The sequence below is a fragment of the Sarcophilus harrisii genome, chromosome 4 (assembly GCF_902635505.1).
Source record: "Sarcophilus harrisii chromosome 4, mSarHar1.11, whole genome shotgun sequence".
In the NCBI taxonomy this organism is placed as follows: Eukaryota; Metazoa; Chordata; class Mammalia; order Dasyuromorphia; family Dasyuridae; genus Sarcophilus; species Sarcophilus harrisii.
The window spans coordinates 27889615-27916867 of record NC_045429.1 but is presented as its reverse complement, the minus strand read 5'-3'; the positions used below and the strand labels follow the sequence as shown (position 1 = coordinate 27916867).

General features: G+C 38.6%; 1 protein-coding gene across 1 annotated transcript in view; it reads left to right on the top strand.

Annotated features, from left to right (window-relative positions):
• The window catches only part of LOC100930785 (taurochenodeoxycholic 6 alpha-hydroxylase), a 31196-nt gene extending 4929 nt beyond the window's left edge, over window positions 1-26267 (top strand). The window contains exons 2-12 of the mRNA XM_031969165.1: window positions 2828-2969; window positions 4819-4863; window positions 8194-8321; window positions 8948-9072; window positions 9158-9309; window positions 10548-10657; window positions 11436-11626; window positions 16145-16278; window positions 17892-17956; window positions 20863-20945; window positions 25505-26267. Of these exons, the coding sequence (XP_031825025.1) occupies window positions 2828-2969; window positions 4819-4863; window positions 8194-8321; window positions 8948-9072; window positions 9158-9309; window positions 10548-10657; window positions 11436-11626; window positions 16145-16278; window positions 17892-17956; window positions 20863-20945; window positions 25505-25673 (1344 nt within the window). The 3' untranslated portion in view covers window positions 25674-26267. The remainder of the gene's footprint in view (window positions 1-2827; window positions 2970-4818; window positions 4864-8193; window positions 8322-8947; window positions 9073-9157; window positions 9310-10547; window positions 10658-11435; window positions 11627-16144; window positions 16279-17891; window positions 17957-20862; window positions 20946-25504) is intronic.
• The last annotated feature ends 986 nt before the right edge of the window (window positions 26268-27253 follow it).

The window sequence follows — 27253 nt, the reverse complement described above, 5'->3', positions numbered from 1 at the left end:
TTCACAGCTTCATTGACAATGCACTAGTATGCCTACCTTCCCATAATTCCTCCAATGTTGACTCTTGTTAATTTTTTCATATTTATCAATTTGCATGGTGTGAGGTAAAACTCTGAGGTTGTTTGGATGTTCACTTCTTGTTATTAATTACTTAATTCTCTTATTATTATTTAATGATTATTAATACCATATAACCTTTTTCATATTGTTAATAGTTTGTAATTCCAAGGCATAGAGTATGTTCAGAGAAGACTAGAATTTTCGGTATAAGGACTCCTTATCCCTTCTCAGGACTGTTTTCACCTTTGATGTCCACTTGATTCATTTAACTCTTATCTGTAGCTCCAAGAAGTTGTAGGATATGCAGTGGCCACACGCCTGTTTCAACCAGCTTGAGGACAACTGAGGGATCTCAAACCTCTTGGTGAGTTAGAGGGATACCTACCTCAAACACTTCCCCCAGAAGAATGGGTGAATGAAAACAGTTTGTTAAAAACAACCATGAAGGTGGCTGAAGTCGTGTGCTGTGAAAAGCTTAGAGCTTGCTTAAACATCAAAGACGCCATGGTCATCCACTGTATCTCAAGTCATCTTTGGTCATCTCAACTTTTGTCTTGCCACTGGACTCTGGAACTGGACTCTGAACTCCAATGACCCTGGAAGAAAGAGTAAGACTGACAATTTACTTCATCTCTGTCTGTCTTAAGTCCAATTTATGTACAACTCAAAAGACATCACCCATACCACTTTTACCTACCTCAAAATCCAGTGGCAATGGGCAAGTGATGAAGCAGCAAATGTGGACACAGTAAGAGTTGTAGTTACAATCCCTAAACCCAGGTGTCTTCTCACTGAAGTGAAGCAGCAGTAGGATTTGGTAAGCTTCTGCCTATCTGAGAAGTCTTTTTAAAAGACCACACTGCTCACATCCTGGCATTTAGGAAGAGGTCCTAAAATTGTCTGTGTTACTTAACCTTGGTCTTTTTACTGTAGCAGATGGGGATACCACCCTATGGTCAAAATACACACAAAAATGTAGAAAAACTTTTACAAAGATGATTTATATTTATCATCTGTATGTAGGATGTGTACATTTATAGGTAACACAAAATCCTGAAAGACAAATAGCTCTTGTTACAAGAAAATTTAACAGGTATTGCATCCCAATAGTTGCCCTGAGTGAAACAAGGCTGGCAAATGAAGGCCCTGGTGAAGGGGAGAGCTGGGGAAAATGGTGTAGATTTTTCAATCAAAACTAATCTAGTATCAGCTTATATGACTACCAAAAGGAGTGATTGACAGGATCATGAGAATATGATTGTCACTTGCAGGAAAGCACCTTACCACAATCATCAGTACATATGTTCCAATACGATGAACTTGGTTGAGGTCAAAGAAAAATTTTATGAAGACCTGGAAACCCTCTTCATCAATGTACCAAAAGAGGACAAATTTATAATTCTGGATGACTTTAATGTAGCAGTAAGCACAGACTATCAGACATAACACAGAGTCCTTGGGAAGAATAGGGGTGGAAGAAGCAACAGCAATGGTTACTTACTGCTGAAGACTTGTGCCTCTCATGCTCTACTTATCCCTACCACTATTTTTCTATTTGTCTAAACACAATAAGACTTCATGGATCCACCCTCCCATTGACATTTAAAAGACTATGTCATTGTAAGAGGAAAAAGAAAAAGGCAGGAATGTGGGAGTGACCAAAGTTATGTGTGGTACAGAGTGCTGGACTGACTATAGACTTATCCTCTCCAATATAAATATTTACATTCAATAAAAATGGCGGCCCCAAGACAAGATTACCAAAAGACTTAACATCAACAGATTGGAGGCCTTCTCCTAGCCAGAAATACTTTGCTGTTAACTTGGAATGAAAGCTCAGCCAACACAATTGGTGACAGTGAAGCAGGAAAGAAGTGGGCTGCTTTCAGAAATTTGGCTCAAAAGAAATATGAGATATTCAAACTTACAGACAACTCCACTCCAAATGTTCACATGGAGTATTTGCGCCCAACCCACAATGAAAACTACCTATTGGTCTGATCAGCTATGGTTGGACACACTGTATCTTGATTCCAACATCGTAGTGTTATTTTAGTCCTCTTTGCGAAGAAAGGACACCCACCAACCAACCATCTAGAAGCTCTAAATAAGATGCATTAAGGAGAAGAGAAACTAGAAGTTGACTAATAGCTTCCACATAGAGACTAGATCCTCCATTCAGAGGCTATTGAATTATTCTGAACAAAAGGTGGTGAGACCTCAGTCATACAAAGGCTGATTAATTGAAGTGAAGGGAATGGTGGGAGAGATATTATGGAGAGAAAACTGACAAGATTTGAAAATAGGTTGCATAAAAGGGTGGAAGAAAGGAGAGAATAAAGCTTAACTCCAAGTTTGCAAAGATGCAGAAATGAGGAAGTTTGGGAAGAAGGGGTGGATTTAGGGAAAAATTGTTTTGGACCTCTTGAGTTGGACATGTTCATGAGACATGGAGATGAAATGAAGATAGAGACATCCAGTAGGCAATGGCCAGGAACTGCAATGTCTCACCACTCTGATTCTCCAAGGGGAGGATTGGGTAACCACATATCAAGGACACAATAGAAGAGAACCTTACTCAGATGAGGGTGGAAGTAGATGCTTCTCAGGTCCTTTCTCTTACTTTCCATGTTTCTATTCCCTTCCCTATTCTATCCCTATTCAGATCTCTGAGCTCATTGTAGTGTTCCCAGAGTCTGGAGTCTGGGAGTTGGGAGAGAATTTGGGGTTCATTGCCACAACTAATTTTTTGCTTTTCTAATTGCAGTATCACACAGAAGGAGAACTACAGGAGTTTAAGGTGCTGCCACAAAAGTACCCCAATGCTATTTCTATATGGTTTGGACCCTTTCATGCAGTGTTAAATATCTATACCCCAGAATATGCAAAGGTTTTCCTGAATCGAAAAGGTAAGGAGAAGTCATCATATATTATAGAATATTGGAAAATATATTGGAAAATTGAAGATCATCTAATTAGCAGAATGGGTAGGAAGCTGTCATGAGTCTTTTGAAGTGGTGGTTAGTGTCACTGAATTGATCAGAGTATTTCAGACTATTTTCTTTTATGTTACTGCGGTCATCGTGTGGCTTATTACTACTAATAATAGCTATAATTTACATAGCACCTTAAGATTTACACAGCACTGTCCATAAGTTATTTCGTTTGGTCCTCACAACAATTCTAAAAAGTAGGTGCTGTTATTCTTCCCATTTTACATATAAAGAAACTGAAATTGAATGTGAGGAAGGGACTTGTCCAGAGTCACACAGCTAGTAAATGTCTGCAGTGGAATTGGAATCCAGGTTTTCCTGATTCAGGACCTCACTGCCTCTTAATTCTTCTAACTTTGCATCATTTCATTCAAGTCTTCCCAGGTTATCCTGAAATCTTTCAAATTTGTGATTTCTTATGATACAATTATATCGATTACATTGATGTACCATAAGCCCTTCCATTAACTGATAAGCACCAATATCATTTTCAGTTTGTATTTGTGATTTTAAAAAACACAAAAATAACATTTAGATATGTGCTGTTTAGTATTTCAGATTATAATGGATAGAGGAACACTTTGAAGGCAGAAAGTCCTGGGTTCAAGATTTATTCTAACAGATAAGTTAGCTATGTAACTATGTCCAAGCTGTTTAAGCTGTCAGAGTTACAGACAATCTGAAAGATTTGAAACTGCAGACTAGGTCCTGATATACACAGTAGAGCTGACTTCAAGAGTTGAAGGGGTTGTTGTGTGAAGGAGAGATTAAACTCTCCAGATAGTTTAGATCCAGGATCTAGGTCCAGGAGCTGTGGTGATGCAGGGGGAAGGAAGGGAGGAAAGGAATTGATAAACTTGACCTAAATGTTGGGAAATGCTTGTCCACAAGGAGAGCTATCCCAGAGTGAAATGCACTACCTCCAGAGCTGGCTTCCCCCTCCTTAGCAGTGAGAAGACAATTTATCAAGCAGGTTCTTGTCCTTAAATGCCATTGAGCTAGCTCTCTTTCAGTTCTCATATATTCTGAGTTCCATGAAACAGTTGAAATCAGAGGTCTAGGTCCTAAGTACCAATTCGTGCCTCCCCACCACCACAATAGCTCTAAGTGCCATGTTCCTGTCATATGAGGAAACAGACAATCCTCCAGTCAAATAACCCCTGTTGCTCTTAAGATCCCAACTAAACCAGTAGCCTAAGACACCTCTGGCTCCGTAAGAACCTTCTTCACAGGCTTATTGGGAAGACAAGGAGAGAGCACCCATGGGGCATTTTGCCAGCTGAAAATCTACCTAAATGTCAGCAAGTGCTATTGTCCATCTCACCCTATCTCCAGACATGCAGTGGGAAGCTGGTCTTCCTACAAAGGCTTCAAGAATGGGGCTTCAGCCTTGTGTAGTAGATCCAGAGTCCTGGATGGAGAAGTGGAAACTTTGGGCTCTATTTCTGGCTCTCTGACATATGGTGAAACCTTGACACTCTGTTCCTCACCACGTGGTGAGAACCCATCCCAGAAAGCTCTACATGCTGAGATCCTTTCTATAAAAACTTGGGGGGGTTTGTCCTTCCATCTCCACTGCTATGTTATGTACCTGAGGAAGCAGCTCTGGTTTCCCAGAGTGTTGCCGCTTCCCTGTTAAGTGCCAGGTACTCATTGCTCATGCTATGTGCTTGTTATACCTGGCTCACTGCAGGTCCATACAGTCCTCCTCTGATGTTACCCTGTCCAGCTTCCACCTAATGTGCTCCTTTGCTTAACTTTGCAGATCCCAAGACCCAGAGAGGCTACAAATTCTTAATCCCCTGGATTGGTAAGTATCTGTGATCAATTTATTCTTCAGCTAAGAAAGGAGACCCTGATTTAAGTGGCATTCAGTCCATCTCACCCAACAAATCTTAATTTAAGACATTGACATTAATTAATTAAGACATTAGTATGTTTGAGGTGCTGGGGATACAAAGAAAAAACAAAAATGAAGCCCCAGCTCCCGATTACACTTACAATAAGTAACCCTAAATAAGTTTATAAATTCAAGGAAAACCATGTATAGCTATTTAAGAAAATGTAAACTAAATTCAAAGTAATTTTGAATGGAGTGATTTGAAGAAGTACAATTTGGTAGCCATATTGTACAGAGTTTCAGAAAGCCTCTGATACCTACTATCTGTGTGGTTCTGGCTAAGTCACTTAACCTGCTGACCTCAATTCAATGATTTGGAAAAGGAAATGGCAAAGAAGGGCAGCCACGGAGAAAAATGAGATTTCTGAGCTGAGCACTATCCTTCAGTGGACATTTAAAGTTCATGACTCCACCCTCCAATTACAGAGGCATGGGGATAGTGATGAGACAGAGTATTAAGGCAGAGGAGATTTATTGCAACAGTAGGAAAATTGATAGGAAGTATGGGATTGAGGTGGAAAGCAATGAGTTCAGTCTGGGATGTTTTACATGCGGGGATGATGTTTACAGGAAATTCAATTTGAAATGTCCTGGTAATGAAGGTAAAACTGAAGTTCAGAGAGGAAACAGGACGGATACATAAATTTGTGCATGAGCCATCTGCAGAGAGATGATAATTAAATCCATGGAGCTAATGAAGTTAACAAAACAAAGAGTATGTAGTGGGTTGAAGTTTAGAAAGAGCTGGAACATAATTGAGGATGAGGATACTGAATAAGATGGAAGGGTATGGGATCAAGTACAAATATGGAAATTTGGATCTTGGCAAGTAAAAGGTTGATCTCATTGTCAGAGTGGACACCTGATACCAAAGGATTTTGAGATGAAGATAAAGAGAGGAAAGGGAGCTTCCATTGAATGGGCTCGTTGAGGTTGAATAACATGAATGTACAGCATAGTTGTGGAATTTTCTCCAGCTCCATATAGGAGCCTCTGAGTAAGAGCAACGGAAGAAAATATTTGTAACATTCCGGGATCTGACAAGAAGTAAGTGGTAAAAGAGTTTAGAGAGCAGAGGAGAACATAGAGCTGAGCTGACTGAAAACTATAGGGTCAAAATTTTTTAAGGAAGAAAGGGGAGTCACAGCGTGGCTAACGGCCTTAGAAAGTTCTAAGAGGTAGAGGGATTAGCAAATCAAAAGCAAAGAATAGATTTACCATAGGTGAGGTGTAAGGAAGGATGAAATGATAGGTTAAAATTGGATAGAAGAAGGTCAAATTTTTAATTAAGTGGATACATGGGGCTAATGATGAAAGTTGATATACGGAGTAGTGATAAGTCAAAGTAACGAATAATTATTGAACCGTCAAAACAAAAATTGTGATAGAAAATGATAGCAAATGACTACACTCAATTTCCTGGAATTCTGCTGAGGAAGTCCTCAAAATAAAAATCATATCTCTGAAAACATTTATTAGCAAAATGGCAAAGTACAGGTTAATAAATTAAATATACAGTATTAAAATATGAAACCAATGGACTAAAAAAATTTAAAGTTAGAGGTAAAAAAGATAAATTGAAAACCAAAAAATATATAGAATTGACCAAACTAGAAGCTGATTATAACAAAAATTGATTAGCCTTTTGATAAAATGGTTAAAAAGAAGTTTAGGAAAAATCAAATGACCTGTCTTTTTTTAAGAATAAGGAAAAATCACAGCAGAGAAAAAAGTTGGGGGGTGGGGAATTATTGGATCATAGTATCACAAACTATATATCAATAAACATGAAATTTTAAAAGAAATAAAGGACTATCCTTCCAGATATAAAATCCTATTAACAGGATAGGAAATAGAAACATTAAATAACCCAATTGCAGGAAAACAAATAGGACCAGCTATAAGAAACTACAAAAATGGGAGAGGAAGACTCCCAGTCCAAATTAATAAAGTGAATTCAATGATACATTTAAAGGACAATTTGGCATTTTGCTGTTCAAGTTATTTTCAAAAATCTAGAAAGAAAATATTTTACCATGCCAATTCTAAGAGACACATAAGACATCTATCAGGGAAGGACAAAAGAAAAAAAAGGAAGAACTATAAAACAACAGCATTAATGAATTGATTAAAAAATTTTAAATGAAATCTTGGCAAAATGCCTACAACAATATTAAAAAGAGAGTCATGGTGATTAAAGATATATACAAGGGATACAAGGCTGCTTCAGCATACTAAAACAAAACAATTGATAATATTGAAAATAAAAATAACCAAAACTACGTTGATTTGTATTTTAAAATACAGAAAAAATATTTGACAAAGCGTAAAATCAATTTATACTAAAAAGCAAACAAACAAAAAACAAAACACCACAAGGCACAGGAATAGAAGGACTTTTTAAAATGTCTACACATAAAACTAAAAAATAACAGTCTATGCAGAAGGTCCCAATAAATATAAGAGTAAAGCAATGATACTCTTTTCCTCGCTATTATTTGACATAATCGTAGAACCGTTGTGGTGATGATTGTAGTTGTTTGAACTTTGTTCTCAAAGAGGACCAATGTCTTGACTTGTGCTTGAATTGGATTTAAATGAGGCATTGCCACTCAGCTTCATTCTCGTTGGGAGCAAAATAACATTAAAAAAAAAAGAAATTGAAGGGGAAGAAAGAGAAAAAATAAAAGTATAATCATATTAAACAAGGAGAAAAACTGTCTGTATTTGTTAATTACATTTATTTAGATTTAAAAAAAACTCCAGAGAATCTGAGATAATACCTTGAACAAAACAGTAGGATACAAAAGGAACCCACAAAAATTAACAATCTATATAGCAGTAACAAAAATCATGATAGACAGAAGTGCACAAACACACATGTTTGTGTATATGTATATAATACATATTATATATATATATGTATATATATGAATAATATGTATGTCTTTATACAAATAGGAACAGAGATATATAGATTATAAGATATAATTGTGGATAGGAATGAAGATGCCAGTAAGAATAGATTGATGATAACTGAATGGCTGAAATATTTATCAAGTGCTTAGTAAAGAAGAAAACAAGACTATCCCTATTTTCTTACAAGAAAAAAATAATAAGGGGAACAAGAAGGATAAGTGAGCACAGATGAAAATCCCAAGGAACTACTCACACTTTTTTCTTAGTCTGGGCAGTGCTATCTTTGGTGTAACCTAATTAGAACTGCTATTATTTCTTAAGGAAACGGTCTGTTGGTCCTGAACGGCAAGAAATGGCATTCCCATCGGCGCCTAGTGACCCCAGCCTTCCATATCAACATCCTGAAGGAGTATGTCAGCATCATAGAGAACTCAGTCTGCGTGATGCTGGTGAGGGAAAAAAAAAAAGATCCCCACAAAAGGTTCAAACACCATCAAGAAATGGAACCTTCTGACCAACTAAGAATCTGTTTCTATGTCTGGCAGTGTGCTTGAAAATAAAGATGGAGTTGCCAGCAAAGATTAGATTAGTTGGCCTTACAGATTATTCCTTTCAAATTCTGAGTTTCTGTGATATCTATAGTGCTTCATCTCACAGGACTCTCAGAGCAATTCTACAAAGATAGTGTAAGCATTAGTAAGCTTATTTTACAGAATTTTCCTAATGGAAATGATAAAAGGGAGACAATAAAAAAGCAATCTGAGTCTCAAACTATAAAATTTTTATTAAAATAAAATATTTAGAGATTCTTAATATTAATATATTAAGACAAAGCATTTATTAATTTTATATCATTTTTCATATAAGATAATAAGTTTATAATAATATGGATATAAAGGTAACATTTTTGGTCCATGATCACATGAGTAAGTCACAGACCCAGCAGTCAAATCCAAAGGGGAGAAGGAAACAGACAGACAGACAGACAAAGAGACAGAGAACAATGCCATGTGCAAACAGATTAACAAAAAAGGGTTCTTGAACAGCAACAGTAATGCAGATCTTCCTCTCTTAGGATAAATGGGAAAAACTCACAACTGAGGATAGTTCCATGGACATCTACCAGCCTAGCTTGTTCATGGCCTTAGACTGTGTCCTGAAATGTACCTTCGGCATTCAGGATTTCTTCCAAGAGGACAGGTCAGTGCCAACAGTCTAGAATGAGAACCAAGTACTGATCATCACCCTTCCTCCTGGTAACACATTATGTCTTCTCCTTTTGCAGCTTAACCAACTATACCCAGAATTTGTCCGAATTGATAAGTTACGTCTACCTTCGCACACACAACTTCTTCCTTCATAATGACTTCATTTACAAGGTGACCTCTGATTTCCAGAAGTTCCATGCTCTCTGCCAAGAAGTAAAGAAGCACCCAGGTATTTCCTAAGACGTGGACTAGACATAGATGCCCTCTGGGGTATCACTCACAGCTATTTGGTGGGATGCAGTACTCCCAGAGCTGTAGAATCTGGGTTCAATTCCTGACTCTGACTAATTACTTATATGCCCTTTAGCCCTCTATTTCCTCAATTATAAAAGAAGAGGAGTGTACCAGGATGCCTGTGCAGACCTTCTGGTTCTAGATCTATAATGCTATGATTGACTGGGATATTCAGTGCAATTCAATACAAACAGGAATATATAAAGGACCTCTATAACCAGGCTCTAGGGTTCAAAGAAAGGAAGGATAATGACCCTTGAGCTTGAAGACCTCATTAGGGAAGAGGAGCTGGGGTTGTACATTGGCTTAAAAAATACAAATTCATTGGATGGAGTATGTGGGAAATGGGGAGAATTAGGAAAGGGCTCACACAAGATGTGGATCCCGAGGAGACTCTGAAAGAAAATTGTGGATTCTAAGAGACAGTTTCTTTCAGAATGATGAGTTTGCAAGAATTCAAAAGTCCAGGAGAGTAGCTAGTGGGAATTAGGAGATAATGTCCTGCATGTCCTCTTGAAATAATGGATCCCTTCACCCCACTCTCTCTAACTGGAGTAAGGGAGGAGCTCCTTGAACTTGATCAGCACTTGAGACCACATGAGGTACCCTGATGATGTACTGATCCGATGCATTTTCAAAAGGAGATAGTGAGGGATGGAGGGCATGTCCAGAGACAGTGGTGAAATGCTGTCGTATCCCTGGTGTTTACCGCAAAGTAAACCTCTTTTGTAAAATATTCAGTGACTTGCAAATGCCTCCCTTTATTCTAACCCTGAATCTGAACTAAGAGCATGCTGCCATTAGAACCATTGAAACCAAAATCTGCTTTTCTTCCCAACTTGCCTATTTCTAACCCTGGCAGTATCATAGATCTCAGTTACTCATGTGGGAAAGGACCTCCATAGTATTTAGTCCTACCTATGCCTAATCAAGAATCCCCTCTTCTAATAGCTAACAATAAAACCATGGGAGGCTCTATACAGGGCACTAATTAAGTGTCTTTCAAGAGCCTCAGTATCAGCTTGGTAGGTTCTGTTGTCACTGCCAAAAATCAACATAGGAAACTCACTTGAAGCTCATAACAGGCTCACAGAAGTCTCTTGGGGTCTTAGTAGTAGCAGAATCCATGGTTCCCAGGTAACAGAAACATGTTCTTTCCCTCTCCCCCAATAGTTAAAATCTTCCAGGATAGGAAAGAACTCTTAAAGAATCCAGGTGAGCAGGACAACACTCAAAAGAAGAGGAGGCATGTGGATTTCCTGGACATTCTCTTCCAAGCCAAAGTAAGCCTGCAAAACTTTAAAGTAGAACGTCTCTACCTAGTATGTTCAGAAACTTGAAGACCCATAAACAAAAATGGTGAAATCCATGGAAAACTATGTGACTTGGAAAATCAGAAATTGGGCTGGTAGCTTGAATTGCTTAAAAAAAATTCATTGAATAGCAAACTGGCTGCTCTAGGAAGATTCCCAACTCTCGGTGAAAAGTTGCTCTAATTTCAATCATTTTTTCTCATTCATTTATTAATTCATTTAAAAGTATTTATAAATGCTTGGTGTATGTAATATATACTATGCTAGCCTTTTGGGAAGGTACAATGTAATTAAGATGCAGTCCATGTCCTCTTCATACAGTCTAGTAAAGGGAAGAAAGCTGCTGATTATGATATTACAGAGGACTTTAAGTTAGTGAAGACAGTCCTCTGGGAAGTGCAAGGGAGGGGAGGTGGAGCCTTCATCAACAGAATAGTCTATGCAGGAAATCACTTAGACCCCAAGTTTGGGGTCTTGTTCAGACACGGTACCAAGATGTGTGGTTCCAGGAGTCATTGGGACCCCAGATCAGGTGAGATGGAAATTAGAACATATTAATTAAGGATAGGGCTGGATGGAATGTTAGCAGCAGAGCTCCGAAAGTTAACGGGGTCCTAAAATCAGTCTCTTGTGGCTTGAAGACTTCTCCCTTTACAATTATGATTTTTCTTATAATCATTCTGATTATTGGCAGATAGAACAAATCCATGATATTGGTCTTGCATAAAAGAAGACTTGACTTTTTTAGGATACAAATGAAGAAGACTTTACAGATGAGGATCTAATGGCTGAGGTAAATACATTCATGTTTGCTGGCCAAGACACCATGTCATCTGGGTTCTCCTGGAGCTTATACTGCCTGGCTCTGAACCCAGAATACCAGAAGAAATGCAGAGAGGAGATCCAAGGTATCCTGAAAGTTGGAGACTCCATAACCTGGTGAGAGCCCCAAAGAGTCAATCCTGAAACCTCGGTTGATCCTTTGGGTTTTTCCCCCTACCTTTTAGATTGAGAGTCAACACTTATTCTTAATTCTTCAGATCCCCTTGATATGTCCAATTAAGTTGGAAATGATTACTTTCCTCAAAGAACAGGCGAAGCCCAAGACCCTCCCTCCTCCACCAAATGTAATTGCTTCCTTCTCTCTGGCCCAAGACAAAGTCTCAGGAGAGCAATTCAACTTTTAATTTAGTAAACATTCATTGATTACCTGTGGAGTAGACTTTGTGCTGGAGACAAAGGGAGCTAGCTACAACATAGACCTTGCTACCCAAGAGCTTACTGACACTTTAAAGCAGGGGTCCTCAAACTTTTTAAATAGAGGGCCAGTTCACTGTCCCTCAGACTGTTGGAGGGCCGGACTATAGTAAAAACAAAAACTTTGTTTTGTGGGCCTTTAAATAAAGAAACTTCATAGCCCTGGGGGAGGGAGATAATGGTCCTCAGCTGCTGCATCTGGCCCATGGGCCATAGTTTGAGGACCCCTACAAGGAACAGATACACAAATAACTATAATAGAATAATATGTAAATTTTTCATTCTGACATTTAACACTTTTATCCATCAAGTACTTCCATATATTTCCGGATTTTATTTCATATTAATTTCTTTTATGTACTCTATATCCCAGTCATATTGTACTGCTACAGTATGACTTAATAGGCTATCTCTTCTCACCATGCATTTGCACAGGCTATCCTCACTAATAATTGTTAAGAGTACCAACAGCAGCTAGCATTTATACAATGCTTTAAGGTTTTCAAAGTGCCTTACAAATATTATCTCATTTGATTCATCCAAAAGGATGGATTTTATCTTAGTATTCCCATATCCTAGCACAGTCTCTGACAGAGAGTGGAATAAATAATAAATTCTTAATCAATATTTGTTGAATTGGGAGAGAAGCAAAATAAACACTGGAAAAAGGATCAATCAGAGAGTGTCTCAGAGAAGGAAAAACAAATAATTCTGGCTCTCACTGACTGGCCAATAATAGCCCAAGCCCCGCTTGCTCATAGTTTGGGTTTTTGAAGGCTCAGAATGAGCCTACCTAGCAATTGTTTCTGTTCTGATCTGCAACTCCGAGGGTCTTCCTCTCTTAGATGGATTCTTTGGTAAAGGCAAATTCAGCCACCTTTGGCTTCCATTCTTATGTAGTCTTTAATTATTAAATGGGCGTTGCCTTAGACAAAATGACGCCTGGGACAGATATAGCTTAAAAAGACAAATCTCCCTCTATATCTGGGATTATTGCCAGTCATCCTGACCAATGTCTTGCCACTGAATTCCAATGGCTCTGAAGGAGAGAGTGAGACTGATGACTTCACATTGTTTTGTCTCACTCGAATCTAATTCACTGCAAGTCGAGATATCCCTCTCCTCAAGTCATTAATCCTCTTTGAGAATGAATATACTATTCATACTATATTTGAGAACAAAAATACTATTGAAATTTTTTTTTAAAAAAAGAAAGGAAAGTGAAGGATGAACAAGAACAACAAATGGAGATGGACCAAGTAAGAGTTTGATTTTTACAGGATAGGTGACATGGACATATTTATGGATTGGAAGGAAAAAGCCACTTAACAAAGAAAGATTGTAAATAAGTGATAGAGTAAGGATGGCAGCTGATAGCTTATTTTTAAGTTCCTATTTATAGTTATGCTTTTAAAGGCTTTTTTGTTCATTTTTCAATTTTGATAATCTCTCCTTTGATTTTCAGAATTTCTATTTTGGTGTTTCACTGTAATTTTTTACTTTCTTAAGGCTTTTTTTTAAAGTTGTGTGCCCAATACTTTAACCTGGTGTTTCCTTTATTAATGAAAGCATTTAGCAATTTAAAATTTCATCCAAATATTGCTTTGCTGCATCCCAATTTTGGTGTATCATCTCAACGCTGTCAGAGATATTATTGATTTTTTTCTATAATTTATTCTCTGACAGACACATTCTTTAGGATTAAGTTAGTTTCCAATTCATTTTTTAAAAAATTTTATTCATCTTAAATACAAAATGAGAAAAAATAGGGGAAAAAGAACATTGCCACATATACAGCAAAACATGAGAGAATTCAGTGTAACACAATACATTTCCATTTCTTGAAAACCTATGTAATCAATCCTATACATCGTTTTCAAAGCAAACCAACTTTTTTTGCTTCCTTTTAGGTTTTTTTTTTTTTTTTGGTTCTCTGCAGTATACTTCCAATTCATTATTAATGTATGCTTCAAAAGCTGCTTATTTAATGTCAATTTTATGGCATTATGATTAACAAAAGATGCACTTAATGTTTCTGATGTTCAGTATTTGTTTGTGAGGAAGCTATGTCTTCATAACTGGTCAATTTTGTGAGGGTGCTCTGACAGCCACAAAATTAGTTATACTCTTTTTCTATTCCTATTCAATATTCTCCTGAGGTTTATCAAATCTAATTTTTCTTAAATTCTATTCAGGTCCTTTAAATTTTTTGCTAGGTATATTTAGATCTAAGAGAAATAAATTGATTTCCTCCAGAGGAAATTGATTACCCTTTTTGAGATTTTTGTTTGTTTTTGGCAAGTCAATCTGGATTAAATGACTTGCCCAGGGACACACATCTCGTAAATGGCTGGATTTGAACTCAGGCCTTCCTGACTCCAAGGCTAATGCTCTATCCACCGAGCTGCTCCTGAGAGTTATAATTAGTATAAGCTTGAGATTTTTCCTCCTTAAATAAAGTTTAAGTATGTCTCTTGAACTGTCATCTTTGAGTCCTAGGATTCTTGTCTCTAGGACCAAGAAAAATAAATGTAATCTGTTTTTTTCAACAGCCCTTCAAGTACTTGAAAATAACTATTTAATGAATGAATGAAAAGATATGTTAAGTACTTATTATGTGTTAAGTACTGGAGATATAAATAGAAAAATACAATTCTTGCTCTCAAGAGTGAGACAAGAGGAATGGGGGATGATAAACATGGAGGATTTTGTTGGTTTGGAAAATCATAAGGATCGAAAGTCATCTCTCTGCCTTTGTCAAGTCCTTGATAAAAGTAATATTGATAAACAGCACAGGACCAAGTCTAGGTCCCTGAGGCACTGAAGAGGAAACTTTCTTCCAAATTACATAAAACCATCAATGGCTATTCTTTAGGTCCACCCATTTAGCCAGTTCTATATCCTCCTATCTAGTTCTGATCTCTCCATCCTATCTGGAAGAGCAGCTGACTTTGTTTAATGATTTTCTAGCACAAATGTGTCTCTAGCACTCTCCTATTCTACCTAGATGCATTCTGATCCAGATTGTTCCTTGCTTTATCACAAGATTACCTTGTTTTGATAATGAGATCTTGAATTTGTAGCTTTAAGAATAACTGGACTTTCAAGACCATGTATTCCAATCTGCCCATTTCTCAGTCTAGAAAACTGAAAGGTCAAGTAAGCTGGCCAAGATCACACATGTTAAAGTTAGGGCCAAAGTCGGGATTTGAACCCACATCCTCTGATCCCTTTCCACTGTGCTTTTCTGACTCCCTTTCGCACTGTCATTGCTATAGTAGCTACTGTAGATTTTCTTACCATTTTGTAGCTGAGAAAAAATGAGACTTCGAGACTTCGAGAGAGACTTGTATGTGACCTCAAAGCTATTTGAACTGAGGACTCTCCTAATTCCAAGTCCAACATCCTTTCTCCTGTTCTATCTTGCTTTTTATGCTCAAATCTTCCTTTTCTAAACATTTACGTTAATGATATTCATTCTAATTCTAAACATTCACTTCTAAGCATTCCTTTAGTAGACATTATATCGTTATTTATGTGATTAGAAAAGAAATTGTTACTAGAAAGCAACTCAAGTGCTTTGACTTTAAACCTGACATTCTGAGAACTGAGAAGCCACAAACCAAGAAAGAAAACTCTTACATCATGATCTGGTTTGGCAGAAGCCGGGCAATGGTCTGGTTTTCCCATCAAGTCTGGCCCTACTTGCTCCTAACCAGGACGTGCATTCAAGGGATGGGGAAGGTCATTTTTCAAAGGTGAAGAATATCAGAGTCTTTGCTGAGCTGCTCTCTGTTTAACTCAAAGTTGCTGAGTGTCTGGTTCTCCCACTTTTCTCTGTCCAGCTGGACAAAAGCATCGATCAAAATTATATGTGTATATGTGTGTAGGTAAACATATATGCATATACACACATGTATTCATGTCTAAATTGGGAGATTGGGTGTGTAACAAAAAGAGGAGTGATTAAAGTCAAGTGATTGCTCTCTGGGGAACCAGAAAGATAGATTTGCCAGAGCGCACCCGAGCTTCTTTTTCAGCTGTGATTCGGATTAAATACTCTCTGAAGTCCCTTGCAACTCTAAGATGTGGGGAATCTGTATCTGGAAAGCAAACATTGTGCCATTCCTTACAGAGCTCAAGAAAACCTTAGTTAATGCCTTTCTTTTTCTCCTTTTTTTAATCTGGGATTCCTCACAGGGATCATCTGGGCCAGATGTCCTACCTCACTAAGTGTATTAAGGAGTCCCTCCGTCTCTACCCACCTGGTCCCAAAATAGCCAGGGAGCTCAGCACGCCCATCACCTTCCCAGATGGACGCACCCTCCCTCCAGGTATGTCTCTCCTTACCTACCCAATTCTGTTTTCTGTAGAACTGGTGGCCTTGTGGATTGTTAGAAACAGAGCCTGCCAGTCATTTGTTTTCTTGGTAAACCAGGTAGAGACAGAGAGAACACCTAGCTAGGCCCTGTGTCATGGCGGGGGCTCAGTCAAGGATTACTTTCTCAAAGGCATCATATTTTGTAGCAAAGTAGCAAAGGCATGGTGCACAGTGTCCAGTGTTACAGGGAAGAAGGACCAGAACTTCCCAGAAGCACAAGGGACCTCTAAGGCTAACTAGTGCAGCCTGGACCTGAACAAGAACCCTCTCTATAATGTCTCCACTGGGTTGTTTTTTTCAGGGAGGAAGGAGAGCCTCTCACCTCCAGAGCCAGTCCTTTCCACTTTGGCTTAGGTCTGACCATGAGGAGGTTTATCCCCACATCCAGGCGATGTTGGCCCCGACCCCATTACCTTCCCTTCTCCTTTCCCCTCCCTACCCACTTCTTCTCTCTGGGACTGAGCAGAAAAAGTTGAATTAGCTTCAACATTACAGGAGGACTTCAGGTACTTGAGGACTTCAATCCTGTTTATTCTGAATCCTCTCATCTCCACTTTGGAATCAATTCTGACTTACTCAGTAGCTCCCATGGGCCTGGGCCTGGGGCAGCCATCATGGAGTTCAAAGGGTAGCAGAAAGAGAAGATACCAGCACTAATAGAATCAGAATTCAGTAGGGCCCAGGAAGGATTTCAAGATCCACAAAACACACGAGACCCAATAAGGGAAGAAAACAGCCACTCACCTTTCTAGGGAGGATCTTATGTGGCTGAGGGAAGAGGGAGGGAGGGTAGGAAGGAAGGAAGGAGACCACATCTGGTGAGGAGGGAGGGAGAGATGTGCACAAGATGGAGAACAAATCCGGGAAGTTTTCTGACTGTTCTTCACGTATGTCCCTCTACCTCTCATCCCTATTTATTGGCCCAGGCTGACCTAAGAGCTCCCTCAAGATTCAGCTCAAACATCACTTTTATACAAAATCTTTCTTGCTCTGTCCTAGGCCCCCAAAGTATCTTTCATGTAATATTTGTAACATTTATATCCCTATATTTATATCTATCTATATCCATTATTTATTTATTTTGCTGAGGCAGTTGGGGTCAAGGTACTTGCTCAGGGTCACATAACTAGGAATCGTTAAGTGTCTGAGGTCAAATTTGAGCTCAGGTCCTCCTGACTTCAGGGCTGGTGCTCTATCCCACTGCACCACCCAGCTGCCCTTATATCCATTATTTATCTAAATATCCATGACATATATTAAATACCTCTATAAATGATTATATAGTAAATTACTAAACATATTGTAGACATATAAATATTAAATATTTTAACAAATATGTCCACATTTTATATCTATATATCCATCTATTTATCTACATCTAGATTTTTCTATATATTTATTTTTGTCTATTTATATGTGTGTGAATACATTATCTCTTTCAGTTAGATTATAGTCCCATGGCATCAAGGACTATTTCCTTTTTTTCTTTATATTCCCAGATAACAAAGCTTCAAAAATAGCTTTTAAAAATATTAATTTTCCCTCCTCTCTTCTCTCCCCGTGTAGGTATGATAGTGATCCTGAACATTTGGGCTCTTCACCATAACTCTGATGTCTGGGAAAACCCAGAGGTATGATTATTTCTGATAGAAGCTGTGCTATCCAGACCTTCTTTAGGACAGCTAGATATTGCTCTTCCCATAGACTTGAAATAGTTCTGAGGATATGGATTTAAATCCTATTTCTGCTACCGATGACCCTTAGGAATTGATTATCTTTAAGCTCTCCAAATCTCATTTCCTCTCCTATAAAATGAAGGAAGTGGACTAAATAACCACTAAGGTATCATGTATATGTAAATCTATGATAAAATTTATGATTCAAGACTTAGGATTGTGCCTGCTGCATAGTAAGCACTTGATAAATAGTGATTAATCTTCAATCCAAGGAATTATTTTAAAGAATGGAGGGATTTTCATCAATATGGGCCTTCTCTCCACAAACCCAAATCACAAAGCATTCACTCTATTGATTAATTGACTCCCAAAACATGTGCTTCTCAAATATCATGCATGGGAGCAAATCATGATCAGCCTTAACAGTTGATCTTCATGAGTTGCTAGGGCTAAAAAAAAATCCCCACCTAAAATCAAATCTCTCATATTGACCCAGACTGATCAGAAGACCACAAACACGAGGCTGTTTGTTGTCAGGTCCATGTTCAAAGCCTGTATGGCTTTAGTAGAACTAACAACACCTGCTACTTTATGGGCAAAGCCTTCAAGAATTCCGGTACGCCTCCACATCATGATCAAGTGTCAGGAGAATTAAATATAAAAAGGAAAAAAATGCTTCTTCCTCTGGAACACTTCTCTAGAGCTCACTCACCTAATTCACACCATCCCTGGTAGCTTGGATCCTCAGAGAGATGGATGTTACTATTCCTAGATTTCTATAGATAACCCTGTGAGTGGCTAAATACTAGCTCCCGAGCACCCATCACTGGGTTTTCCCTTCACAATCGGCCAGTAAAGTCTGGCCCTTAATATAGACTTTCCTAACAGAGCATAGCAAGAAAAGCAATTACGAAGCTTTCCTCTGCTATCAGGAACATATTCTCCCACAAATATGCTCAGAATCCAGGACAGGGAAGAATGGGCACAAAATTAAGGTGAAATGGAGGGGAAGAGTAAATGTGGCTCCAAAAGATCATTCCCAAACACTCCATCATTTATCTAGCTGTCTCTTCTTGAAGTATGTCTCCTTGTGTCCGATGGCTCATGTAGCCTCATTCCTCCCGGAATCAAGGTTGGATGTTCCAATCTAGGGCTGCACTGGATCAGGCAAGTCACCCACTGGCTGGACTGAATCCTTCCTAGTCTCTGCGGCTGCAAGGTTGGGCTGCAATGTCACTTGTAGGTGTTGGATGGGGTCAAGCCACCCAGGAACTGGGGCACCATGGCCAGGCTGGCTCATTTGTTTGACCGTGGGGTGAAATATCTCTGCTGAACAGACCAATTTGTTGATCTCTTGGCTTATTTTTCAGTAAGCAGCTGCGGTATTTTTTTAAACTTCAGCCACTGGCTTGGCTGGATGCTCCTGCATCCTCAGCTGGACACCCCTCAGCTGAAGTGTCACAAAGCTCTTTTACTGGGGGAACATCCCCTAGCTTAAGAGGGCAGAAGTTTCTTCCCTTTGTTACTTCTAAGGAGATGGAAGAAGCCTTGCCCCTCGTATCAAGAGTTTCTTCTTGGCTCAAAAGCCCCTTCCCTCAGTAAGCTACTCCTTCCCTGATTGTTTTCAATCATTTTTTAGTAGTGGGGATTTCTTGAGAAAGATATTGGAATGGTCTTCTATTTCCTTCTCCTGCTCATTTTACAGATCAAGTGGCTTGCCCAGGGTCACACTTTTTAGTAAGTGTCTGAGGCTGGATTTAACGCAGGAAGACAAGTTCTCCTGACTCCAGGCCCAGCACTCTAATGCCTTAAGATTATTAATTTGAGTTCCTTTGGAATCTTATGTAGATAAGTGGCTAAGAAAAAGGTAAGAATGGCATCAATGCAGTAAAGGCAAATCCATCTTATTGTTCTCCTCAGAATCAATTGAGGTGCTACCTTTCCGTGGTGGGGAATGTTTAATTTTGATCGACATGATTTCCCTTTTATATTTTACCATTTTTATCTTTTAGCTCCTGCAGAACTTCAGATTTGTTGAAATATCCCTGGGGCACATTTCTTCCCTGGCCAGTCCATGGACTGGTTATAGGAGAAGAGGGAGGAAGTTATTTAATTCACTAACATCCTCCAAAGCTGGGGTGAGGGATGCCTTGCCTGGGTTCTGAGATTTTACCAGGAGAGAAGATTTCCAATACATGGTCACGTGTCACATGGATCTTGCTCCCAAGTTCTAGTCAAAAGAAAGACAACAAAGTTTGTGACCCAAAATATGTAGCTTAGGTAATGGACTTTTCTCAGCAACTGTTCCCTAAAGCAATGAAGGCGTTGTTATAGACATGGGGGACCGAGGGCCTCCACTGATGAAACACCAACCGCTTAAAGTATTAACATTATCAAATTACAAAACAAACTGATATTAAACCCCTAGTGAATATAGCCATAAGATGGCCAGGACAGACTGTACCCAACATGACCTCCCTCATCAGCCCAAGCTCAACTGTCTGGAAAAGTCCCTTTGCATCTAAATTGCCTCATCATCTAAGCCTTCAAAACTTATCAAATAAATACCCTCTCTCCCCCTCTTCATGGAGGTTCAGCCATCATCTTAAGGATTAAAGATCTTTTATGTGAAATGGTGAGACGATTGTTTGTATCTCCATGACAACTGAGAATAAAGCTCAGACCCGCTTTTCTCTGTCCTAGGGGTTTCTGCACAGTTGAAAATAGCCCGGCTAATTCTAAAGATTACATTTGTTCCCAAATGGATGAAAAAAAGCATTTTGGATAAGACTTAGAATTTGTGAGCAATATATTCTTACACATTGTGATGGGGGTGGGGCTTGATGGGGGTCTCATTGCAGGTCTTTGACCCTGAAAGGTTCTCCCAAGAAAATTATGACAAGAGGCATTCTTTCGCTTTCTTACCATTTTCTGCTGGATCCAGGTAAGGATACGGCATCGGATTATATGGGGCATTGTGTTGAAAAATGTCAAAAAGCTTTATTTGGAAAGGGCTCTCTCCCTCAGCCCCCTTTGCTTCCATCTCTCTTCCTAGTTTTTATACCCATGAATTAAATTTAGATATTGACTCTACTTCAATAGTTAGGACATGCTACCTATGAGAGTATACCAACATGTTTGGTTCTCTGTACCAGTTATTCATTCATCAAACATTTATTAAGTCCCTGCTGTGCGCCACACAGGTATCTCCATATCTGGGACTAAAGAGACAAAAATGAATCAGCCCTTACCCTAAATGATTATACTGGGCATAGAAATTAGCACGGGGGGAGTAAGTAGACAGAGGACAGACTATAGAGTTGGGAGACTTTGGTTCAAACTCCCCCTAGAATGCTTATTATATGTGTAGCTATGGTCCAGTCACTTAACCTTTCTTTCTCTGTTTTTCCATCTGAAATTTATACTCAATGGCCTCGTCCATTTAAGCACTGTAATGATGATTCTATGATTACCCTATTCCCCTACTTGGGAACACACAGACAAAAATGAAACCATCACTTCTTCTAAAGAGTTTACTTTCTAGAAGTAGGAATAGAACACCTGAATATAGGGCGGAGGAGATCATGGTCAAAGCACCTGATTTCAGATCCTACTTGTGCCTTCCCAGACCTCAGTTTCCTCATCTGTAAAATGTGGAGATTATATAAAATAGCTTCCATAGTGTCTTCCAGCTCTAGAGTTACACACCTACGATTCTAATGAGAATACAACACAATGAGAAGCCAAAGAAATTGGAAGAAGGGGACAAAACTTTCCACTGAAGAGTCATGGAGGAAATAGTATCTCAGCTGTACTTGTGAGAAAACCACTCTGAAAGGCAGAAAGTAGAATGTCAAGTTCAAGGAGCAGCAATTCATCCTTTTAGGCTGCTACATAGGGCATATGAAGGAGACTAATATGGAGAAAAGGCTGCAAATAATTGAGGTTGTGGAGAGCCTTGAATGTCAGGTTGAAGAATTTATATTTTATTTAGAGGCAGAATGGAATGATTGAAAGCTTGTGAAGTATAAGACTTCACAAGAGAGACCAGTGTGTTTCTTGACCACAACTGTTCCCCTCACTTTAGCCAGTCATCCCAAAGGGAATTATTAGCCAATTAGCCAATAAAAGCCAATCAGCCAATGAAATTAATTAAGTACCTGCTATGTGCCAGACACTGTCCTAAGCACTGGGGGTATAAAAAAGGTATGGAAGACTCCCTGCTCTCAAAGATCTCACAATTTAATGGGTGAGACAACATACAAACAAGATATAAACAAGATAAATTAGAGATAACTGACAGAGAGAAGGTACCAGAATTATGGGGAATCAAGAAAAAGTCTTTGCTGTAAAAAAAAATCGGATTTTAGCTAACACCTGAAAGAGGCCAGAGAAGGCAGACAGCAGAAGTGGAAAGGGAGAGAATTCCAGCAATAGGGCAGATAGATGAAAAGAGAGATAGAGATAGAGAGGAGCATCGAGAAAATCAGGGTTCAGGGAAGGAACAAGTATAAGAAGACTAGAAAGGTAGGGAGAGTTACTGTGTTAGAAAGGGCTTGAGAAGCCAAATAGAGGATTTTATATTTGATCATGGAAATGGTAGGGAGCCACCGGAGTTTATTAAGTGAAGAGTTCGTATGTGAAATGTCAGACTTTCATTTTAGGAAGATCACTTGAATGGCCAAGTAAAGGATGGATTGGAGTAGGAAGAGACTTGGAGTGTGGAAGCCAACCAACTGACATTGCAGTAGCTGGGTGTGAAGTGATGGGGAACTCAATCATAGATAGCTGTATTTTATCCTCGAAGAAAGTGTAAGTTTCCTCTCAAGGACCTTCTCAAGAGTGGTGCAGTGTGAGTGAAGAGGAACAAAAATGCTGGAGATGATGTGAAAGGAGACTCAATAAGATTTGGTAACCAATTGGATACGAGAGGATGATGATGTCAGCAGCAGAAATACAGAATTTAACAAAAGGAATAGGAGTAGAGGAAAGATTTTAGGAGGGACTACAGAAGGATATGGAGATCTCAGACTCATCTGTATAGAGATAGTAATGAACCTGTCAAAGCCAATGAGGTCACCATGAGGGTAGAGAAAAAGAAGACTGGAGACACAGGGCTGGAAGAAACCCCAAGTTAGGGTATGATATGAATGTAGATAAGTAGCAGAAAGTCAGAGGAGAGGAATATTGAAAAGAGCTATGTTGTGTAAACCCAAAGAGAAGAGAGGACTCCATCAAAGGATTACTCAACGATTAGATACTGTGAAGAATTCAAGAAAGATGAGAACTGAGAAAAGATCACAAGACTTGAAAATTAAGAAATAATTGGTAACTTTGGAAAGAGTAGTTTTTGTTGGGTGATAAAATCGCAATTCAAATTGAGAAGAGAGTTCAGAGAAAGAAATTAAGGTAATGGGTGTGGATATCTTTTTCAAGAAGTTTGAGAAATGGGGGAGAGATATAGGATGATAGCTTGAGGGAATCAATGAGTATTTTTATGAGGAAGAATAAAATCTGAACATGTTTGTAAGTGTCAGAAGAATTTCTTAATAGGGTAAGATTAAGCATTAGAAGGGAGATGGTTGTGGGGAAAAATCTTCCCAAGGAGACAAAAATGGATGAGATCTAGGGAACAACTAGAAGGACTGGTAAGAGGAACCACAATTACATCTGAGACCTGAGTAAAGGAAGAGCGAACCAATGACGCAGTTGATGATAGACAACCAGTCTGTAGTTTAATGTCCCCTGTATGTGGCCATGGGCTGTTTACTGTTTTTATGAATAACTTGGATAATGACATAGGTAGCACACTTAATAGATTTGCAGATCACACAAGACTAAGAGGGATACTTAATATATTAAATGAGAAAGTAGAAATGAGTAGTCTTATATTGGCTTGAGAGAATCTATTTCTCAAGTCCAGGGAAGGAGAGACATGACTGGAGAAGCTCATTTGAAAATGATCTAGGGATTTGATATACTGTTTTAAACAATATAATATAATTAATATCTAAAAGCATATGCAAATTTAGGACACATTCAAATCAGATAAAGTTTGCAAACATTTAAAGAGTGAACTCCACTGTCAACTAGTCGGAACACTGTGCTGTGGCTATAAAAACATGAAGTAACAGTCTCCACTTTCAGTGAGCTTACACGATCTTGAGGTGATGGACTGTCACTGTTCACAAGCTAATTTCCAGAAGAAAGAACCCTAGCATCAAGCACAACAAACACAAGTGGAGCCCGAATTATGCTTTTGAAGCATCCAGGGCCACAAAGAAAGTGCATTGCAAGTATGGAATAACGCATAAGCAAAGGTCTGGAGGCTGGAGACAGAATGTTATGTTGTGGAAGTGGTAAGCAGGTCAGTTTGCTAGAAGAGAGCATGTAAAGAATATTGTGAAGTATCTGGAAATGGAGCTTGCTTAGAAGAAGTGTCAGAAATGGAGCTTTCTTAGAAGAAGTGTCCTAGAATAAGCAGAGAATAATTCCATATTACTCTACCTGGTTAACCCCTATGTGGATTATTATGTTCAATTCTAGACACTGTAGTTTGAGAAAAACATGGCAATATGAACTATCTCCTAGAAAGGAAAAGCAGGATGGTAAGAAGTCTCACAGTCGTGTTGGATATGATGACTAATTGAATAATAAACTAGTGATGTTAATATTTAGTAAGGGGACTTCAAGTATTGGAAGGGAAGTTGTCATCTCAGTAATGCCAGATCTTATTCTTGTGACCCTCTTTGGGGTTTTCTTGGCAGAAATACTGGAGTGGTTTGCCACTTCCTTCTCCGGCTCATTTTACAGATGAGGAAACTGAGGCAAACAGGCTAAAGTGACTTGTCCAGAACTACATAATTAATAAATGTCTGAGGCTGGATTTGAACTCATGAAAATGAGACCTCCTGATGTCAAGCCGGTGCTCTCTCTACTGTGCCACTTAATTGCCATCTTGTGGAAGACGCGTTGGATTTATGCAACTGGATCCTGGCACCAGAACTAGGAGCTTTTGGGGGTGAGGGGTTATGAAGAGACAAAGTAAGAAAAGCAGTAAGAAAAAAGAAAAATCTCCCTAATGTGTGAAATGGAAGGGGTACAGAGTCAAGTCTTCTCCTAAAAAATGATTGAAAGATTAGATGACCATTTGTTGGAAGGTGCTCTAGATATGGGAATTCTGCCCAGGCATACTTGGACTACATGGCTTCCCGAATCCTTTCCAAATTTGAAGTTCTGGAATTGTCTTGCCTGGGTTCTTGACCCAAAGATTATTCAATACCTTCTGGTCCTTGGTTTACTTTTCTGTAATCTAAGGGAGTTGGATTAGGTGTACTTTTCTAAATATTTCCATTTAAATCCTAAATCCTAAACCCTTTGAACCTTGAAGATATTTTAGTCTTTCTACTCAAGGACTTAAGACTTCAAAGAGAGACTAAAGGGAAAGGAGAAGCAAAACCATGCTCATATCTTATTTTCTCTCCCTTTCTTTCCTATCCCCAGGAACTGCATTGGGCAGCAATTAGCCATGCTTTTCATAAAGGTGGCCCTGGCCCGGACATTGCTCCAGTTTGAAGTATTTCCAGACTTTGAGAAGATTCCCAAACCCTCTCTCCAAATAATTCTCAAGCCCAAGAATGGGATTCATCTGTATTTAAAGCCACTCCACTAGCCCACTGTATGGTGGTGGTGGATTTCATGATCTTCTGGATATCATAGTAGAAATCATGATCTTTAGTTTTAGTCAGTGATACAGAGACATGGAATTATGGACATGGACTAGGCAAAAGGGTTCCATCTTTTTTTTCTCTGTGGCTTTGGAGTAAATTATATAATCCTATAGAGTTTCTGGGGCCATGCCTTTCACTTTTTCCCCCTGCTCAAACCACTATTAATGATGGTGATAAACCTGGATTCCTTGAATGCTCAGAGCAATAGAATAGACTTAGGGCGTCCTCCAGTAAAGGAAAAAAAACTACTTGGGGAGTAAGAATTTCATCACCAAATCATCCACAAAATGATAACCCTCTATTCCAGAACCAAAAAAAAGGTATGATTTTAGATAGGGTATCCAGACAAGGCTTCCAAAATAATGAAATACCTAGAACTTCATGCAATATTGCCTTACTTAAAACCAGTTTATAAAGAAGTCAAGACATCACCCATAATGTCATTGATCTTCTTCCAAAGTGGAAGATGAACAATTCACTGCCTGTATTCTTATAATAGTTTTTCTTTCCAAATAAAGATGAGTTGCTTTTTATTATACTCTGAGCAAATGTTTACTGTATAAAGGAACAGATAAAGCATAAGGGGATAGATAAAAAGGAATCTATGAAATCAATTCCTGTGTAGTTTAAAGAGATAAAAATTGTGAGTTTATTTTGAACTCATCCTGGTGATACAAAGCAGGAGAGTGACTTCATTATGAATGTAAAGAAGTTGTATCTATTGGGAAGAGGTAGATGAAATATCTAGAAAATCAAAGAATTACAGAGTTTAGAATTAAAGTTTGATGAGCACTTGACCATCTAGTCCAACTCACATCAGAGTAATCAGCCCTGTATATACAATACCTGACAAGAGACCCTCCAAACTCTACTTGAAGACTATTAAAAAGAAGGAGCCTAATACCTTTTGAAAGTAATCCAATCCTTTTCTTGCTGGGATACCTCTAATTGTTAGGAAGCTTATGGTGATATCCATCTTCCACTTAGCTCATTATAATTTCTATCCATTGTTCTTGATTCTGCCTTCTAGAATCAAAGCCGATAAATATAATTCCCCCTTTCAAATAACTAAAGACAACATCTATCCACTTCAAGTTATCTTTTCTCCAAACTAAATATGTCCAGTCTCATCAAGCAATCTTCCTTGATGATGGACTCTAGGTTCTTCATCTCTTAGGTGTCCTCATCTGGACGCTCATCAGTTTATCAGATTCCTTCCTAAAGAGTGATTACCTAAATGTATTGGCTGTGTGAATCTAGACAAGCTGCTTTACTGCTCAATGTCCTAGGCAATTATTTAAGACCCGAAATGTCAGACAAAAAGGCTGTAACTTCCTGCTGTTCACAACATGCCAGAGTACAGCCCAAACCAGATTAAAATGTAATTGGTAAATAGTTAACAAAATAAAACATAGATTGTGATGTTAGATTATTATGCTTAAGAAATGACAAGTAAGATGCTTTCAGAAAAATCTTACATGAACTGATGCAAAGTGAAGTGAGAAGAACCAGGAAAACACTG